General features: G+C 45.4%; 1 protein-coding gene across 1 annotated transcript; it reads right to left on the bottom strand.

Annotated features, from left to right (window-relative positions):
• Positions 1-11,164: 11,164 nt before the first annotated feature.
• LOC124646740 (F-box/FBD/LRR-repeat protein At2g04230-like) lies at positions 11,165-14,486 on the bottom strand. Its single transcript, XM_047186815.1, has 3 exons — positions 13,431-14,486; positions 12,866-13,048; positions 11,165-11,704 (listed from the first exon to the last, which is right to left on the bottom strand). Exons 1-3 carry the CDS (start codon positions 14,484-14,486, stop codon positions 11,420-11,422), a joined length of 1,524 nt encoding a protein of 507 aa, XP_047042771.1. The 3' UTR covers positions 11,165-11,419.
• Between the last annotated feature and the right edge of the window lie 4,418 nt (positions 14,487-18,904).

Below are 18,904 nucleotides of genomic sequence, written 5' to 3'. Positions count from 1 at the left end.
GAGAATATGGTACAAACTAGGTCCACATGAATGTCCCCTTGCCAATATTTCCAGAGCTAAGTTTATAATGTTCGGGAACCTTGTAATTTCCTCCATCAAGTACTCCAAGTTAGTAATGTCCTTCTGCAGAATCGTGGAAAGTCACGAAAAAGAATTACTTCTGATGGTTAGTAACATACAAGAAAACACCTCGTCAGAAAATCTAATAAAACACAAGAATTGGTTCTTTTATGCTAGAAAGTCCAAGTTCATGTGTCCAATTAAACAACCGATATATTAGTGAAGTCGTAGTAGGTTGTAACTGTAACGCTAACTATTCGAATGCAGAAAAAAGTCCATGTTAGAGGAAAGATAGCTACTAGGAAGATAAACAATCGGGTGAACTAATCCATATTTTGGGACTTCAGGAAAGAAAAACAAAGTGAGAATTTTGTACGCCTACTATACAATCCTTAATTTGGACACCCAGTTTCTGCAATGATGTCATAAATAACATACAGATGAACTCACCGCTCGAAAGATAAGTGTGAAGCTTAGATTCTGGATGTGGCGCCAGTGACATAAAAACCCCGCACAACAGCTATTGTATAATTTATGGTTAGACTCAGCTCTATCATACACAATAAAAGGGTTTGTGAGCAACCACTTGAGATTTTCCATCTTGCCAAAATGGGTGAATCTTGAATCGTAGGCATCCTTCCAAGAGAGGAACACCAGCTTAGGGCCAGAGATGTTTGCAACCGGTTCATTATAATTAAAACCTTCAGCAAAGCATGACCTCACAACTAACCGTTTGAGTGCTGGCGCCATGACAGTAAGCTGCTGCAAGCCATGTAGATGATTTAGCTCGATTTCTAGGAGAGAATTTGAGTGTATTGCAAAATTGCCTAAACCAAAGGAATCATGGATGACGAGCTTCCGTAAGGCCGGACAGCGTGGGGAGGAGACAACATCACCAAGCATGCATGGACCATGTAACTCGATGCGATCCAGGAAGAGATGGGTGAGCCTGGCGAATATGCCCAAAGGTGGCACCACAAGGCCAAGATACTCTAGTTCAAGGTGGATAGAAGTGGCATTCTCAAAGCAGGGCAGCTCAAGGGGGGCTCCTTCTGCGTCCTCCACCGCCTAACCATTCCTCCAACGGAAGGATTTCAGCTGAGGGGCAGAGATGTTTGCAACTGGTTGATTATGACTCTGGCCCGAAACAAAGCAGCAGGTCACATTTAACAGTATGAGTGTGGGTGCCATAACAGTGAACTGCTGCAAACCATACAGATTTGTGAGATCCAGTTTCTTGAGAGACTCGGAATGAATGGAGAAGTTGCCCAGCTCAAGGGCATCGTCTGGGTGCAGTTCCTTTAGCTTGATTTGTACGAGAGAATCCGAGTGGATTGTAAAGTTGCCCAGACCCCAGGCATTATCAACAATGAGTTTCCGTAAGGCCGGGCAGCGTTGCGAGGAGACAACATCACCAAGCGTGCACGGACCACGTAGATAGATGCAAGCCAGGAAGAGGGCGGTGAGCCGGGCGAATACTCCAGAAGGTGACACGGCGAGGCCAAGATGATACCCTAGTTCGAGGCGGATGGAGATGGCGTTCTCGAAGCAGGGCAGCTCAAGGTCGCCTCTTTCCGCGGCCTCGTCCTCCTCCGTCTCATTCGGCCACGGCGCGGTGATGAATAGACTGCCGGAGAGGCGATCCGCAGCGATAGGAAGCCAGACCGCGACGGACTCGGAAGAGGCGTCCAGTAAATCGACGCGGAGGCGGCGTAGGACCTGCGCTTGAAGTGATTTCAGGGCGGCGCGGATGCCGTGGGGATCTGTGGTGGGGTGAAACCGGAGCCGCGGGAGCAGCGTCCAGAGGCGGCGCCAGCGACTGGAGAGGACGCTGGTCCGCGCGGCGACGGAGGCGTTGCGGAGCTTGAGGAGGATGCTGATGAGAATGTCTTCAGGAAGCGCGCTGAGGCTGTCCTCCTCGCTGCCGCCGTCACCCGCATCGGAAATCTTGGGTCGCTTGGCGGGGATCTCCCCGTCGCAGTGCTCCATGATCCAAGGATGGACTTGGTGAGGATCACATCCGAGGGTGGAGACGGAGCAGGGGAGGGAGCTCCGACGGGTCGCCGCTGCCCGTGGATGGGGAACGGCGATGGTCGGAATCGCCGCCGACTCACATGTGCCAGTGTGGGAGGGCTGTCGGCTGCTGTTGCCTCTGTTGGATGCGAAGCGAGTGTCCTCCTAGGTTAACTTAAAGGACGGTTATAAAAAAAAAATCAACGGGCTATGAGGGCGTGGGCTGCTGTAAAACTGCTAGGCACCACACTACAACAGCACACGGCCCACTTATAAGTTATAATCATACATTTTGTTGGCATCAAAATCTGTGAAATCTGATAAAGCACGAAATCTGTGAAACTAGTACATTTTGCAATTTGAGATTTTTTGTTTTTTTATGGGGCAAAAGATTTACCCCAATCTTTTCATTAAGAAATATTTTGACAAGATAGTGCGGACCAAATAAATTCAAGGGATTAACTCTTTCATCATTAGTTCGCCCATCACACTTAACTTTCTCTAAAATAACAAGGTTTATGACATTCCAAATTTCTTATGTGACTAGCAAAGTGAGGGACGCAATGGCCTTGCAGTTCGCAATAGAACCATCTCATCGTACTCCACTAATTCTTCGTTGATAGACCCGCCCATTGGTTGGGATGGATGTCAGGGATGCCCATCCATGTTTTGATAGCCTTCTAAATGTGTTTGGTGAACCTAAAATTTACAAATAGATGGCAAGCTGATTCCGTTTCTTGCTTGCAAAAAGGGCACAAACCGCACTTAGGCCAACCATGTTTTTGTAGCCGGCCCGCCATGTAAACTCTATTTTGTACGAGAATCCATGCAACAATAAATTGTTTTAGGGGGGGTGCCCAAGCTTGGCGCACCGACTTGTATATGGGGGAGGATATAAGATGTATTTGGATTGCTACCAAAGCGTACCCTACCAATTGTTTGGTCATGGCCAAAAGATTGGTTTTTTTGTTTGGATAGTTGCTAACTTTTTGGCTTATCAATGCTCCACTACCAACTCTAGTTTACTTTTAGCCAGTGTTGGTCAACTTGTGTGCAAGGAATAGCTCAACCCAAAATTTTGGTAGGGCAATCTTAGGCACAAGCCAAACACACCCATAGAACCCACGAATCACACTTCATACACGGATTTGTTCGAATGCTGGCATCTTCAATGTTTGGGTCAAGTTGCACATCTTGCAGGTTAACCCAAAGCTCAACAAATTGAGAAATTTTATCTTGATTTTATTGATAAACCGTTAGTGTTCCTCGGGAACCACAAACGCCATCAAGTAGATGTGGCTTGTGAGGTTACAATCGACTTAACAAGGGCGCTGCGTCCGACCGTAGTGACATATTTTAAACTCCACGTAGGAAGCTTCCTTGAGAATTAGTTGAGCTTGATTTGAGATGATTTTTAGAAAGCTGGATAAAAAAATTCAGACCTTCAAAACCTTGTTAGGAGCAGCCTCCAGTGGAGTTACCATTTGTGGCCAACTTTGCAAAGAGAAACAGGTTGTAGTTGTATACTTAATTGCTTACTGGGGGCTCCTTCCTGGGTGCTAGGTTGTAGCCAGAAACCAATACATCGAAGCTTAGAGGACATGCTAGGGTTACCAGTGATGCCCACGAGTATAGGGGGTCGTTGAAATCTTCGATGCAAGGTAGTACCTAAATTTGTAGTTCGACTCAAGAGGAACACAAAAATACCAATAAGATTTTAGCAATTGAGACGTCACTCTCAACCACACATGTATATCTATAAACTCACAAAGTAAGTGGTGATTTATAGCAGTTGATTCTAAGCAGTAAAACAAGTAGTAAACAATAGCAGCAGATTTTTAGTTTTCACCGAAGGTATGAGGTGATAGCGGGGTGTTGCATGAATGTTATTGATATCGGTGGCTAAATCCTAAATAAATATAGCTAACATCAGCACAAAAACTTCGCAATCATATCCATATGGCACATGTACATGTATCAGAATTAAGAAGCAGCGTTACCTCAACATGCTCCCACTACATCTAATAAAATTGATTATGCTTATGTGGAGAGTAATGATACTTTTATGCATGTGAATAAGAATGCTTTATGTGATACTTATATTGTTGAGTTTGTTCATGATGCCTCTGAAAATTATTATGAGAGAGGAAAATATGGTTGTAGAAATTTTCATGTTACTAAAACACCTCTCTATATGCTGGAATTTTTGAAGTTACACCGGTTTTATCTTCCTATGCTTGTTACTTTGCTCTTCATGAACTTGTTTATTTACAAGATTCCTATGCATAGGAAGCATGTTAGACTTAAATGTGTTTTGAATTTGCTTCTTGATGCTCTCTTTTGCTTCAACTATTATTTCTTGCGAGTGCATCATTAAAACTGCTGAGCCCATCTTAATGGCTATAAAGAAAGCACTTCTTGGGAGATAACCCATGTGTTTATTTTACTACAGCAATTTTTGTTTTGTTGAGTCTTGGAAGTTGTTTACTACTGTAGCAATCTCTCCTTATCATGTTTTTGTGCCAAGTAAAGTCTCTATGGTAAAGTTGATGCTAGATTTGGATTGCTGCGCAGAAACACCATTGTTGTCTGTCACGAATTCGCGCAGAAGTCTCTGTAAAAAAATCAAAAAAATCTGCAAATTTACGTGTGTGATCCTCAGATATGTACGCAACTTTCATTAGTTTTGAGTTTTTCCGTTTGAGCAAGTCTAGTGCCCCTTTCAGGTTCGTCTTTACGGACTGTTCTGTTTTTGACAGATTCTGCTTTTTATCTCGCATTGCCGCTTTTGTTAAGTTGAATGAGTTTCTTTGTTCCATTAACTTTCAGAAGTTTTGTGCAATGTCCAGAAGTGTTAAGAATGATTGTGTCACCTCTGAACATGTGAATTTTTGATTATGCACTAACCCTCTAATGAGTTTGCTTAAAGTTTGGTGTGGAAGAAGTTTTCAAGGGTCAAGAGAGGAGGACGATATACTATGATCAAGAGGAGTGAAAGCTCTAAGCTTGGGGATGCCCCCGTGGTTCATCCCTGCATATTTTAAGAAGACTCAAGCATCTAAGCTTGGGGATGCCCAAGGCATCCCCTTCTTCATCGACAACTTATCAGGTTTCTTCTCTTGAAACTATATTTTTATTCGGTCACATCTTATGTACTGTACTTGGAGCGTCTGTTTGTTTTTATTTTTGTTTTGTTTGAATAAGTTCATATTTGTGTGGGAGAGAGACACGCTCCGCTGGTTCATATGAACACATGTGTTCTTAGCTTTTAATATTCATGGCGAAGGTTGAAAACTGCTTCGTTCATTGTTATTCGGTTGGTTAAGGAAATGTTGCATGTGGTAGTGGTATAATGAAACACTTGCATAATCTTGTAGATCATTGAGCTTTGATAACTTGATTCTTTGCAAACGTTTTGAGATATTTAGATGGTAGAGCTTGTTGGATAAATAAGTTAAAATTAGTAGTGGATTGTTGTCTTTAAGCTTGTGCCGTACTACAAACTCTATTTAAATAGTTGAAGGCGTAGTTGGACTTGATAGCTTTCCATGTCTAAATGTTCATCGTAATGACTAAGTTGCGCTGAAGGTCAGCGAAATTTTAAATCATGCTCTTAATGTTGAACCTGCTAGATGTTTGCAATAAGCTTGTGAGTTCTTTTTTACTAATGTTAAGCTACGGTTTTTGGCACTTCCACCATCCATATTTGCTAGCCTCTTCGGTATCGTGCATTGCCTTTTGCTCACATTGAGAATTGTGCATACTTCGCCGGTACATCCAAACCCGTGGGAGGACTTTCTCTTGTTCTCCTACACATAAGCCCATACATCTCCTCAAAACAGCCACCATACCTACCTACCACAGCATTTCCATAGCTGTTCCGAGATATATTGCCATGCAACATCCATTTTACATTACATGCCATGTTGTCATTTATTATTTGTATATTGCTTTGCATGATTCTATACAGCTGATGTGTGGTTTACCCATGTTACGCTAGATCATTGCACATCCTGCTACACTGGCAGAGGCATACAGTTTCATACATCATGTTTTATTCATTATGAGTTATTTGTATCAAAAAGTGTGTTGCCATATTAGGATGTCGCCCCTAAAAGTGAAAAGAGCCATGGAGGCCATCAAAAAGAAAAAGAGAAAAAGAAAAGAAAGAAAAAAATAGAAAAGGGAAAAAGAAAAAGAAAAAAAAGAATAAAGAAAAAGGGGGCAGCATTACTATCTTTTATCCACACTTGTGCTCATGTTTAGCACTTGCAGTATTCATAGTCATCATTTGTGCTCATGTTTAGCACCTACACTCCATATGAGAGGGTTTTCATGTTTTACTAGTATAACTATGTGGGGAATTTACACTATAGAACTTGGGTTGTATATTCCAATGATGATCCTCCTCAAAAGTGCTCTAGGTGTTCGTGAGCAACCAAGTTGGATGCACCCCCACTAGTTCCATTGGAGAGTTTTCATACACATATAGCTCTATGCGCATCCGTTGCATGGCAATCACTACTCCTTGCATAGCTTCGATTATAAGACTTCCTCTTGTCTAGTAATCACTTATAGCTTTTTGAGACTTTCTCTCATTGGCCTTCCAAACCCCCATTAACGTTCTTTATGCCATAACATCCTGGTGCTAATACCAGATGCTTGCGCTCACCGGTTGAGTAGACTTCGAAACAGTTGATTCATGACGTTCATGTTTATGTTTACTTGACTGAATCCTTCTTATGTTGTGAAAATTTACTTGATGCTTGGAATGAAGGATAGAACTTCTACGCTGAATACTTAACACATCTTTAATGAACTTTGTACGGTTTCATGTCTTTGAAGCAATAGTTCATGAAAACTTCTAGCTTGTTTAACTCTTGCATTATCATCTCTTATATCAATATAGACATTTGCTTTGAGTGATTTGATCTCAGTTCATATGCTTTACATCATTATTGGATCAAGATTATGTTGGTAGCATGTCACTTAAGAAATTATCCTTGTTATCGTTTACCTACTCGAGGGCGAGTAGGAACTAAGCTTGGGGATGCTTGATACGTCTCAAACGTATCTATAATTTATTATGTTCCATGCTTGTTTTATGACAATATCTACATGTTTTGTTCACACTTTATATCGTTTTGATGCATTTTCCGGAACTAACCTATTAACGAGATGCCGAAGTGCCAGTTCCTGTTTTCTGCTGTTTTTGGTTTCAGAAATCCTAGTAAGAAAATATTCTCGGAATTGGACGAAATCAACGCCCAGCATCCTATTTTTCCACGAAGCTTCCAAAACACCCGAGAGCCGCCAGAGGAGGGCCCTGTGGGCCCCAGATGATAGGCCGGCGCGGCCAGGGGGTGGGCCGCGCCCCCCTATTGTGTCGTCGCCTCGTCGACCCTCCGACTCCGCCTCTTCGCCTATTTAAGGGTCCCTGACCTAAAACCTCGATACGGAAAAGCCACGGTACGAGAAACCTTCCAGAGCCGCCGCCATCGCGAAGCCAAGATCTGGGGGACAGGAGTCTCTATTCCGGCACGCCGCCGGGACGGGGAAGTGCCCCTGAAGGCTCCTCCATCAACACCACCGCCATCTTCATCACCGCTGCTGTCTCCCATGAGGAGGGAGTAGTTCTCCATCGAGGCTCGGGGCTGTACCGGTAGCTATGTGGTTCATCTCTCTCCTATGTACTGCAATACAATAATCTCATGAGCTGCCTTACATGATTGAGATTCATACGATGATGCTTGCAATCTAGATGTCATTATGCTAGTCAAGTGGGTTTTACTTATGTGATCTCCGGAGACTCCTTGTCCCACGTGTGTAAAGGTCACAGTGTGTGCACCGTGTGAGTCTCTTAGGCTATATTTCACAGAATACTTATTCACTGTTATGAATGGCATAGTGAAGTGCTTCTTTATATCTCTTTATGATTGCAATGTGTTTTGTATCGCAATTTATCTGTGTGCTACTCTAGTGATGTTTTTAAAGTAGTTTATTCCTCCTGCACGGTGTAATGGTGACAGTGTGTGCATCGTGTAGTACTTGGCGTAGGCTATGATTGTGATCTCTTGTAGATTATGAAGTTAACTATTGCTATGATAGTATTGATGTGATCTATTCCTCCTTCATAGTGTGATGGTGACAGTGTGCATGCTATGTTAGTACTTGGTTTGGTTATGTTGATTTGTTATGCACTCTAAGGTTATTTAAATATGAACATTGAATATTGTGGAGCTTGTTAACTCCGGCATTGAGGGTTCGTGTAATCCTACACGATTAGTGGTGTTCATCATCCAACAAGAGGGTGTAGAGTCTAGCATCTATCTATTTATTCTGTTATGTGATCAATGTTGAGAGTGTCCACTAGTGAAAGTATGATCCCTAGGCCTTGTTCCTAAATACCGTTATCGCTGCTTGTAACTCGTTCTACTCGCATGTTTACTTCCCGCAATATTACTACCATCAATCGCACGCCAGACAAGCTATTTTCCGGCGCCGTACTACTCGCTCCTATTCATTCATACCACTTGTATTTCACTATCTCTTCGCCGAACTAGTGCACCTATCGGGTGTGTTGGGGACACAAGAGACTTCTTGCTTTGTGGTTGCCAGGTTGCTTGAGAGGGATATCTTTGACCTCTTCCTCCCTGAGTTCGATAAACCTTGGGTGATCCACTTAAGGGAAACTTGCTGCTGTTCTACAAACCTCTGCTCTTGGAGGCCCAACACTGTCTACAAGAATAGAAGCTCCCGTAGAGATCAAGCACTTCTAACAGGGCTGTCGGCCGTCAGTCTCCACTTGGGGCGTGTCACTGTGGAAGGTAAAAAGATGGCATTGTGGGCCAGAAGCCGAAAGAGACGAATGGGCCACAAATGTGGGATCTAACAGGCTTTAGGTACATCTTGTGGGCGCAGGCCGTATTAGAAGTTTCAACAATGGCACCGCGCTAGCGAGGAGGACCCCGATCGAGGCTGATATTAACTCGGATAAGTTACAGCAAGGCCCTCAAAAGAAACAAAAAAATAACCCACCCCAACTGCAACATGATGATGCCGGCGACCACGCAACGCTGTCGGTGGCGCGCCGCCGCTCAAGCTCCTCAAGACGCCTTGGATCAGGAGCCACCCCAAGGCAGCGGGAAGTCGCCGAGCACAGATCCCGAAGGATCTACACCGGCGGCCGCCGCCATCGTCGCGCCAAACCTCATCAGCAACTTCCACAAGATCTTCACTCGCCAGATCCGCCGTCCCGCGAACTCCGGCGATGGGGAAGACGATCCCAGCAGCTCCGCAGACCCGCATGCTCGACGAAGGTAGCAGCTCGACGCTAGAACTCCTCGAAGCGACGCCATCGAGGGAAAGGTCCACCACCTGCAAAACCACTCCGGCCACGCCGCCTCCGCCCCGACGCTGCCGGCTGGACACCAAACACGACCCTACACTATATACACTGCGCGAATCGAGATTCCCCCATCCTCCCGCCGCCAGAGCGGCCGGTGGAGGACGAGGAAATCGCCGATTCGACGCTGACGAGGTGGGTTGTCTTCGGTCGCTCACAAATCGCCTTTCTACTGTGGACGGGAAAAGGAACGGTCCAAGGTGTTTTTAGGACCCCGATCGACTTGATATGCTTGGCCAAAAAACACATGTTTTTAAATGTAGAAATTTTTTGACAAAAAAAGTCTGCATATACATCTCCATAATATGTGTGGGTTCTTCAAGTTTCGTGAATAACGGATACTTTTTGTGGTCTATGTAAAAAACAATTATTTTATAAAAAGTATTACTCTGTATTTTCAACACCGGATTTTTTTCTTTTTTACACGCAACACATGACAAATCGATTTTTTATGAAACAACTTTGTAAGCCTGTAACACGTGAGGATGTACGTGCGAATTTTTTGTTTCAATTTTTTAATATTTCAAAATGTGTCTAAGAATTATTTTAAAATAAAGGGAGCAGATGCTCCCATGTTCTAAAACATCACTCCTACAAAGCTAGCATTTTTAGTTTCTTCCAAACACATAACCATCGCATGGCTATAACTAATCTTGCCTAGGATCCAAAGGTGCCCTAAATAGATATACCATATTCATAGTGTCGCGACTTTTTCTAAATACAAACTCCTATTTTGGAATGAAGCTAGTACGGGCTAACATTTCTTTAAACATAAGATACAAGTGCCGAGCTTTAAATTAATAAAGCCCAAACGGACGAGGTTTGATACAAGGTGTAACAAGTTTACAACACAACGAACATCAAAAACACTGTCGAAGACTCTATGCGGAGCCATCATGGAAGAAGCAGCACAAGCTCGAGGGATCCACCTGCTGCTTTGAGGGAAGTTATCGTCTACCTCGCAGGTAGGGGAGCTGCAACGCCAACCATTTCCAATGCCGAAGAGGGATCCCTACCCTCTCATCCTGGCTCGAAGGACGCCGAATCGGACATTGGATACGCTCCCCTGATCAATTGGGTAAGCAAGCCAAAGGCCAACCTGGCCAGAAATCAGACACACCTCGCCGAAGCTGACGAAGCCACTTGAGTTGAGCTGCTGCCGGTCGAAGGAAAAGCCACGCAGAATGCAAACAGGGGCCACGATCACTATGAAGAAGGAGCAAGGCACCAAGCATATACTAACACAACAACTTGGCAATCATATACATATACTAACACAATTTAGAAGCAGCATTTGCCTTGACGCACCCTACATGCAGGATATTATGGAATAAGTGCTATCTATTGGTACTACTCGCAACAACTTAACCATGCTTCAGCAACTAAGGCTAACTGATGGATCCTGATATGATTTTTACAAGTTAGAACTATATGTTTAGAGTAAGAGTGATAGAGTTCATCGAACCGCTTAGTTATGACCAAAAAGATGTGATGTCTCTGAATATCTGTAAATGGAGAGAGCAACAGATGTATGAAAGGAAACTACAACTCTTATGGGATCATCATTGCTCCATCTACAATACAAAATGTAACGTCCTACAGAAAATGCTCATCTTGCACTGAGGCGAACACTCAACAGAAATGATAAATAACGGCCGTCTCCTCAGGTTACACCTCCGTTGAGTGTACAGTAATGAACCACGAAGCATGTTTTTCAGCAGTCCAGTACATCCAGCAACATATATAAGATAGTGGCAAGAGTGCAACTGATACAGCCTCTAACATCTCAGAAGGGTATACCAGATTCTGATGTCCGTAACATTGCATCTGATAGTGAGGTGAGACCAGGACTACAGAACGGCCAACAGCATAAACGACAAGCTTCCAAGACATGCAAAATGTTCTGGAACAAGTGGCACTAAGTGTACCGACATAACTAGATCAGGCAAAGTGTGGCCCTTGCAGACATATTTCTGGCCTTGAAATGCTTTGTAGCATCTGGCAGAATTCCTTGGCCTTACTTCCAGTGACTGAGCGGTCGAAAGTTACTGTCATGGTTTTTAGCACTGTTGCCCAACCGAATAGCCGTTTCACAAGAGCAGCTTCATGGTCGGTTCCTCCCAAGTTACTAAGTTCTACCGCTTTGAGGCAATTCAGCGTGAGTTCCTCGGTTTTCCAGTTTGGCGGCTGATCACAAACACAACCTGATGAGCACACAGTTTGTGCCTGGAACAAAGTGCATAGCAGCGTAATGAGTTAAACCGATATGACTGAATGCCATAGTATAAGAATGAAGCAGCTGGAATTCTAAGAGTCCCGGAATATTTAAGATATTTTTTCTCTTAACAAATTTACAAAAGAATTAACACATGAAAGTTAGTTTGAAGCCACAAAACATGAGAGTATATCATTGTTCTATGCAAAACAGAAAGTCACAAACTAAGATAATTTTAATATTTGCTCCCTCCGTTCCAAAATAAATGTCGTAAAATTGCCTAGATTCGCATGTATCTAGGCATATTTTAGTGTTTCGATACATGTGAATCTAGACAAAATAGCGGCCATTATTTTTGGAACGGAGAGTACATAGCTAGGTGTTGTGCATTTGTGCTGTTCTTTGGAATGAAGTTAAGTATATTGCTATCGACGAGCCATACTGAACGGATCTTAAATCAAGTTTCGACCATTGGAATTGATGCAGCCTATAGACAGATGTTCCAAACAAGGTACCATATTAATATTATCACCTAAACTCTTTAACTATTTCATCAAGCTAGATTGATCCTGCCATGAAATGAGTCGAGTCAAATTCACATCACTGCCTTGTATGTCTAACAAGAGCTGCTATAGCCTCCTCCAATTCCGACAGCCTCTCTCAGGAAGCCACTATATCTCTTCACCACTCCTGCACTGCCGCCCTCACCCCTGTCCCTAGTGGCCGCCGCCTACCGACAACATCACCACCTTTCAATACCACCATCTCCCCCCCTGCAATCCCACTCCACCTACCCTATCAGTCACAGGAACACACTGCTCTGAGAGAGAGATGGTTCACCTGGGAACAATCTTGAAGAAGAATTGGCAAGACGAAAAATGTATCACATTTCTTCGTTGAAACAAAATTCTGAATCAAAGTCAATAGTTTTTCCCACATTCCGCAAACTAACGATCTTTAAATAAGAAAACCTATGAAAAGGTAACCAACACCTATAGTAAGTTACTAACATGCATTGTCATTTTTTTTTGTGGGGTTACATGCATTGTCATTGGAACATACATAAACCATATATTCGCCACATAAATAATTTAGACTAGCAGCTCAAGCCTAGTCGCGCCAAGAAATATAAATGCATGCTAATGTATTAGACAAACAAAGAATAGTATTACCAGTGGATGGCTAGCTGTGCCACGAAGTATGAGAGTCAACTTTCTGAGACCAGTACACATACTGAGTAGATGGAACAAACTGGCTCCAAAGGAATGCCCGCTAGGCTCTATATTCAGGACCATGACTGCGATGTTTGGTAGCCTTGTAATGTCTTCCATCAAGTACTCATAGGGAGTAATATCCTGCAGTAAGTCAAGGAATGTCACAAAGAAGAAAAATTAGAGATGGAAATGACACAAGCATCTCGTTTACAGAGTCAATAACAAACAAGAAATGGTTCTTTTATGCTAGCAAGTCTGAACTCATATGCTCCTATGAATAACAATATACTCACAGTGCTAACGTATAAGTAAAATGCTAACATCTCAATGGAAGAAAGAAGTATCGACATCTCAGAGGATATCATGCTACTAGGAAGGGTGAACAATTGGATGTGCTAAGCCATGTTTCAGGGCCATGTGCACAGAAGAACAAGCAAGATTATTTATATCCCCATGGCACATTCTTTAAACTGAACTCCAAGTTTCCAAAATGATGGCATAACCCACATAAGAATCAACTCACCGGCATATAGGCAAGGTCGAGTCTCAGAGTCTGGATGAGCTCAAAGCGCTGTAGAAGATTCGCACAGTAGCCATAAAGTTCACGTGAATAGTTTCCACCATGAACAAGCAAAGGGTATGTGTCCAGCCGCTTTAGATTTTCTATGTTGCCAAACTGGGTGGAGACTGGATCATAGGCATCATTCCAACTAAGGGACTCCAGCTGAGGGGCAGAGATGTTTGCAACCGGTTGATTATAACTCGAAGCAAAACAGTTGTGCACCTTTAACCGTATGAGTGCCGGTGCCACAACAGTGAGCTGCTGCAACCCACGCAGATCTGTGAGCTCCAATTCGCTGAGAGACTCAGAATGAATGGTGAAGTTGCCTAGACCAAGGGGATTGTCTGGCTGCAGATCCTTTAGCTCGACTTTTCGGAGAGAATCCGAGTGGATTTCAAAGTTGTCCAGACCAAAGGCGTGATGGAGGTTAAGTTTCCGTAGCACCGGGCAGCGTCGCGAGGAGACAACATCATCGAGCATGCCCGGTTCCCATATATCGAAGCAAGCCAAGAAGAGATGGGTGAGCCGAGCGAATACTCCAGAAGGCGGCACGGCGAGGCCAAGATACCCTAGATTGACGCGGATCGAGATGGCGTTCTCGAAGCAGGGCAGCTCAAGGGTGCCTTCTTCAAGCGGCGCCTCTTCAAGCGCCTCGTCATCCGTCAGCACCTTGTTGATGAGGAGCAGATTGGCGCAGAGCCGGCGTGCGGCGATTGGAAGCCAGACCGCAACGGACTCCGGAGAGGCGTCGCGTAAGCTGACGGCGAGGAGGTGTAGGACCGGCGCTTCATGGGATAGGAGGGTGGCGCGGATGCCGTGGGGATCAGTGGAGGTCTTAAACCAGAGCTCCGGGAGCAGCGTCCAGAGGCGGCGCCAGCGACTGGAGATGATGCTGGTCCGCGCCGCGGCGGCGGCATTGCGGAGCTTGAGGAGGATGTGGATGAGAAGGTCGTCGGGAAGCGCGCTGAGGCGGTCCTCGCTGCAGCCGTCGCCGATCTCCCCGTCGCAGTGCCCCATGGAGGATCCGAGGATGGACTTGGTGCGCCTCACATCCGATGGCGGAGAGGGAGCAGGGCAGCCGGTACCGACGCGGTCGCCGCTGCCGGTGGATGGGGAACGGCGATGGTGGGAATCGCCGCCGCTGTGCGACTGTGCGAGTGTGCGAGTGTGGAAGGGGCTGTCGGCTGCTGTCGAGCGTTCTCCTAGGTTAGTGGAAATTAACGGGCTATGAGGGCTTTGTGGGCTGCTGTATGTAAGTCGGTCAACTACAACAGCACGCGGCCCAGTTATAAAATCTCACTGTATCAAAATCGGTGGAGAAAAAAAAATCAAAATCTGTAAAATTTGAGAACGAACGAAATTACCTGTTGAGCTTGCGATTTGGGATATTTTTTGAGAATTTTGGATTGGATTCTTTCAGACCTTGAAGCCTGGTGAGGAGCAGCCTCACGATGGATGGCCAACTTCGCAAAGAGGGATGGATGAAATTGTATTGCTTAATTGTGTGACTCCTACATATGTGGTGGAGTTGGATCAAACTGATTGTGACGTTTCACTAAATGATTGCAATCACATCTGTATGTGTTCTTGATTTACTAATATACTGTACCAGGTGTGCTTCAAGAAAATACCACCGCTATTTCCATCCTTATTAACTCCAAAAAGAAATTAGTACTACTCCTACTGGCAAATTGTCTATTTCTCACAATGAAACTATACTTCACCTACTGGCAAATTGCTCATGTGCTCAGCAAAGTAGCAAAGCCGCTGGAATGCTACTGTATCGCTGGTTTGTTGAGTACTATGGACTGAATCTTCAATAATAAAAAGAGGCTCGCCTCGTCCATGCCACCGTCGTCGGTCTGGGATGGTGGCCGCTCCTCCATCCGGTTCTCGCCCTTCCGACGGACTGCTCTGCGACCCTGCCGTACTGGTCGAGGGGCTCGGGTCCTTGTCGCTGCAGTCGGTTGCCTCAGGTGGACATGCCGAAGTGCCTCTTCCTGCTGGTGACGCGCCGCTGGCCCCGAGCTTGCTCCGGGCTGCTTCTTTGGACTCGGACAACGACGATGAAGAGGTCGTGCTGCGGTCGCCATTGGCCTCCCCCAAAGAGGTTGCTTCCGGCTTGGTTCGCGACACCGCTGATGTGTGCCTTGATGAGGAGGTGCTAGCGGAGCCCCGCGATATCCTCTCCGCTGCTGCTGACGCTCTTGGAGACAAGGATGGCTGCGTACAAGTGGGTCGGGGCGGCCGCCCCGGCCGCGAGCCATCATCTTTGTCTCAGAAGGAAGGCCTCGAGCGTAGCATCGCCTTCAAGCGTTGGGCTCGTGGGAGATGCTTTCGGTGCCTTGAGCGTGACCACCAGGTCAGTACATGCCGTGAGCCCTTCAGATGCATCCGTTGTCGCCGTCCTGGTCATCGGGAGCGTTTTTGTCGTGCACGCTTTCCTGCCTCTCGTTCTCGCTCTCCGGATGCTCGTGCTCGTTCTCCGGACGCTCGTGCCCCTTGTCAGCAGAGTTGTTGTCCGTCCGCACAGCCTCGTCGTCCCTCAACGTCCCGGAGTTGGGCTGAGGCCGTGTGCCGTTCGTCGTCGCCGGCAACATCGCCACCAAGCCCCTCTCAAAGGTGTCGTGACGAGTTCATTGCCAACGCCAGTTTCGACTCTCGCTTCGGCGCGGCTTGTCTTGATGCGCATGGAGCTCGCTCAGTTGGTGGCTAACCGTATCGAGGAGGCGTGTTGCCCACTTCGTGAGGAGGTGGCAAGTCTCAAGTTGTTGTTGGCAAGTGTTGGTGTTTCTTTGGAGGCGACGGATGCGTGTTCTTCTGGTGGGCAGGAAGTCGCCACCGTGCAGGCTTTGTTTCCTCTTGGTTCCGTTGAGCTGAAGTCATCGGTGGTTGAGATCACGCCAGGGCTACATGAGTTGTGTGGGGATTCTTCTGTGGTGCCCGAGCTCCTCGAGTTGAGTGATGTGGTGGTTTTACCTCCGTCCATCGAGGAGGTGAGGTTCGACTCGCACGAGATCTCGGTCACGCCTTCTCCGTCGAGTCATGCACTTGGCTTTGACAAGGGTGGTGCTGTTGATGTTGATGTCCCCCTCTCGCCAGATGGCGAGATCGACGGGCATGTGGTTCCTACTAGTGATGGGGTTGCTAAGTCAGGTACGTTGGGAACAGTGCAAGGCTCTGTCATCGCCCGAGAGGTTTGCGATTTCCTCGCCACCTTGGCTGCTGCCTATCCTGAATCCGCGGTTGATTGATGGGTGCCCCCAATCATGGCATGCCTATATTAACGCGGCGTTGGAGTGTCGTGTTTTGGAGTTCGTTCATGTGGCCTCGTGATCCATTTTGCTGGCTAGAGCGCGTGTCCCTGTTGTTGTTACGTTGGGTTTGTGTAGCGTTGGTCATGTTGTAGGTTTTTGCTCGGTTTTCTCCTAAAAACCGAGCACATTCTTCTTAATTAATATATGAGGCAAAGCTTTTGCCTCCATTTCAAAAAAAAAAAAAAAAAAAAAAAAAAGAGGCTAAAAGCCCATCTGCTACCTTCAACTACATTGCCGAGCTCGCCTCTGGATGGGCACTAGCTGGCCGATCTCTTTGTCAAGGATTGGCTCACAGAGGAAAAGAACCAGACTAGTTTGTCGATGATTCTTACAGATCCTGGCCAAAGGCCACACCTGTTAGCTGTATATTTTTTTTCAATCTTACCCTTTTTGTTCCTATCTCTTCTTGAGAAATCATAGCTGTTGAGACTCTTTCTTCTCCTATCTATTGTCAATGAAAGCAGTGCCTACTGCCTTTCGTCCATATTAAATGTCAGAGCTATAGGACACCCTATCCTTGCTTGTTTTGTTTTTCCAACAGTTCTTCAGAACTTATTGAACAAATGCATCTCCAACTTTTGCTCTCAGTTATAATCACAAACATCGTACAGTTTCGCTAGTTGGCCAGTAAACAAGATTGTATTACTGATCAAGTACAAGTAAAAGTTCTACGTACAAGCAGCATCACACCCATCATCAGAAGAAATCACGACAAGAACACCTAACATTCATCCATATGTCAAACGTACAACAGACATGAAGTATGTTTAAATAGCCTGCACCCTGCAAAATAGGACGACGATACTGTAACATCTCGAAGGATATTCTAAATTTAGAGGCCCACATCGAGTACAATTGGCCGGTGACTTAGTCTTGGTATATACAAACCTTGGTAGAACAATTGGCAGGAACTATAAGCAAACTTTGCTTCATGGCCAACTATGCAAAGACTAGATTAGGCAACCAGTCTCCCTATCATACGTACTCCTGGCCTAGAGAAGTTTCGTAGCATCCGCCAGAACTTCTTGGCAGTGCTTTTAGTGACCGAGCAATGGAAATATACTGTCATCTTCTCTAGCACTGTTCCCCATTCAAATAACTGTTTAACCAGATCAGCTTCATGTTCGGTTGCTCTCAAGTACCGGATTTCTACTTCTCGGAGGCGGTCCAGTGCAAGTTGCTCGGTTTTCCAATTTGGTGGCTGATCACAAACACAGCCTGGGCATGGAGTTTGAGCCTGAAACAAGGTGTATACCAGCTTAATAAGATCAGCTGATATGATTTAATGCCACGGAATAAGAATGATGGAACTACAAATTCTAAGGCTGTTGGGATATAACATGTTTTAACAAATTTACAAAAAAAAATAACGCATGGAAAATAGTTTGAAGCCAACCTATTGGAGAGAACAAGCTAGATTGGTCTGTGCATTTGTGCGGCTAGATTTACAATATATTGTTATATTTAACTTTATTTGAATTCATCGCTACATCCTTACTGAACCATATGCAAAATATAGAAGAGAATAGATTTTCTACACACACGCATGGGTCCGCAAGTTATTCTCACCGTCCAAAACTAAGTACAGAGCAACTGCCCTGATCTCTCTTATCACTGTCCAATCTCTAGAGTCAAGATTCTAGAGTAGACACCGTTCTCTCTCTCCATACCATCATGTTCCTGGACAGAGGTGATGTGGCCGCTATGCATATTAGAAAAAAGTTTGGACACACCCTTGGTCTCCAACTCCCTTTTCATCATGAACCGTCATCAATACATTGATTAATTCTCTCTCCTCACAACTCACAAGCACTTCTTCCCTCCCTTGGCCCTCCCACAGCCAGTGCAATCCTAGGGCTGCTTCTTCCTCACAAAATTCACTTCTCTCCTGCCCCACCGTCTATCGCATCTTCACTCTCCCCATTTCTCTAGTTCGAACGCGGGGGGGGGGGGGGACAAGTTCTTATGTGGCACGTAGCTACCGTGTGCACACTATGTACGGGCATCGTCTAATGCCTAACCGTAGTTTTCCGGCGCAGCAGGAAGTCAGGGAGTGGTAGCAGCATTGCAGCTGTCTGGTCTTGTCGCGCCGAAACGTACATGTGTGCAGGTGTGGAT

This window comes from Lolium rigidum, chromosome 4 (genome assembly GCF_022539505.1).
Source record: "Lolium rigidum isolate FL_2022 chromosome 4, APGP_CSIRO_Lrig_0.1, whole genome shotgun sequence".
Classification (NCBI taxonomy): domain Eukaryota; kingdom Viridiplantae; phylum Streptophyta; class Magnoliopsida; order Poales; family Poaceae; genus Lolium; species Lolium rigidum.
This window is presented reverse-complemented; position numbering and strand designations above follow the sequence as displayed.

Coding starts and splice junctions, on each gene's coding strand:
- LOC124646740 (XM_047186815.1), bottom strand. CDS start 14,486: ATGGGGCACTGCGACGGGGAGATCGGCGACGGCTGCAGCGAGGACCGC. Junction 13,049..13,430: donor TCGACCTTGCCTATATGCCG/GTGAGTTGATTC, acceptor GACTTACTGCAG/GATATTACTCCCTATGAGTA. Junction 11,705..12,865: donor GCACAGCTAGCCATCCACTG/GTAATACTATTC, acceptor ACTTTGTTCCAG/GCACAAACTGTGTGCTCATC.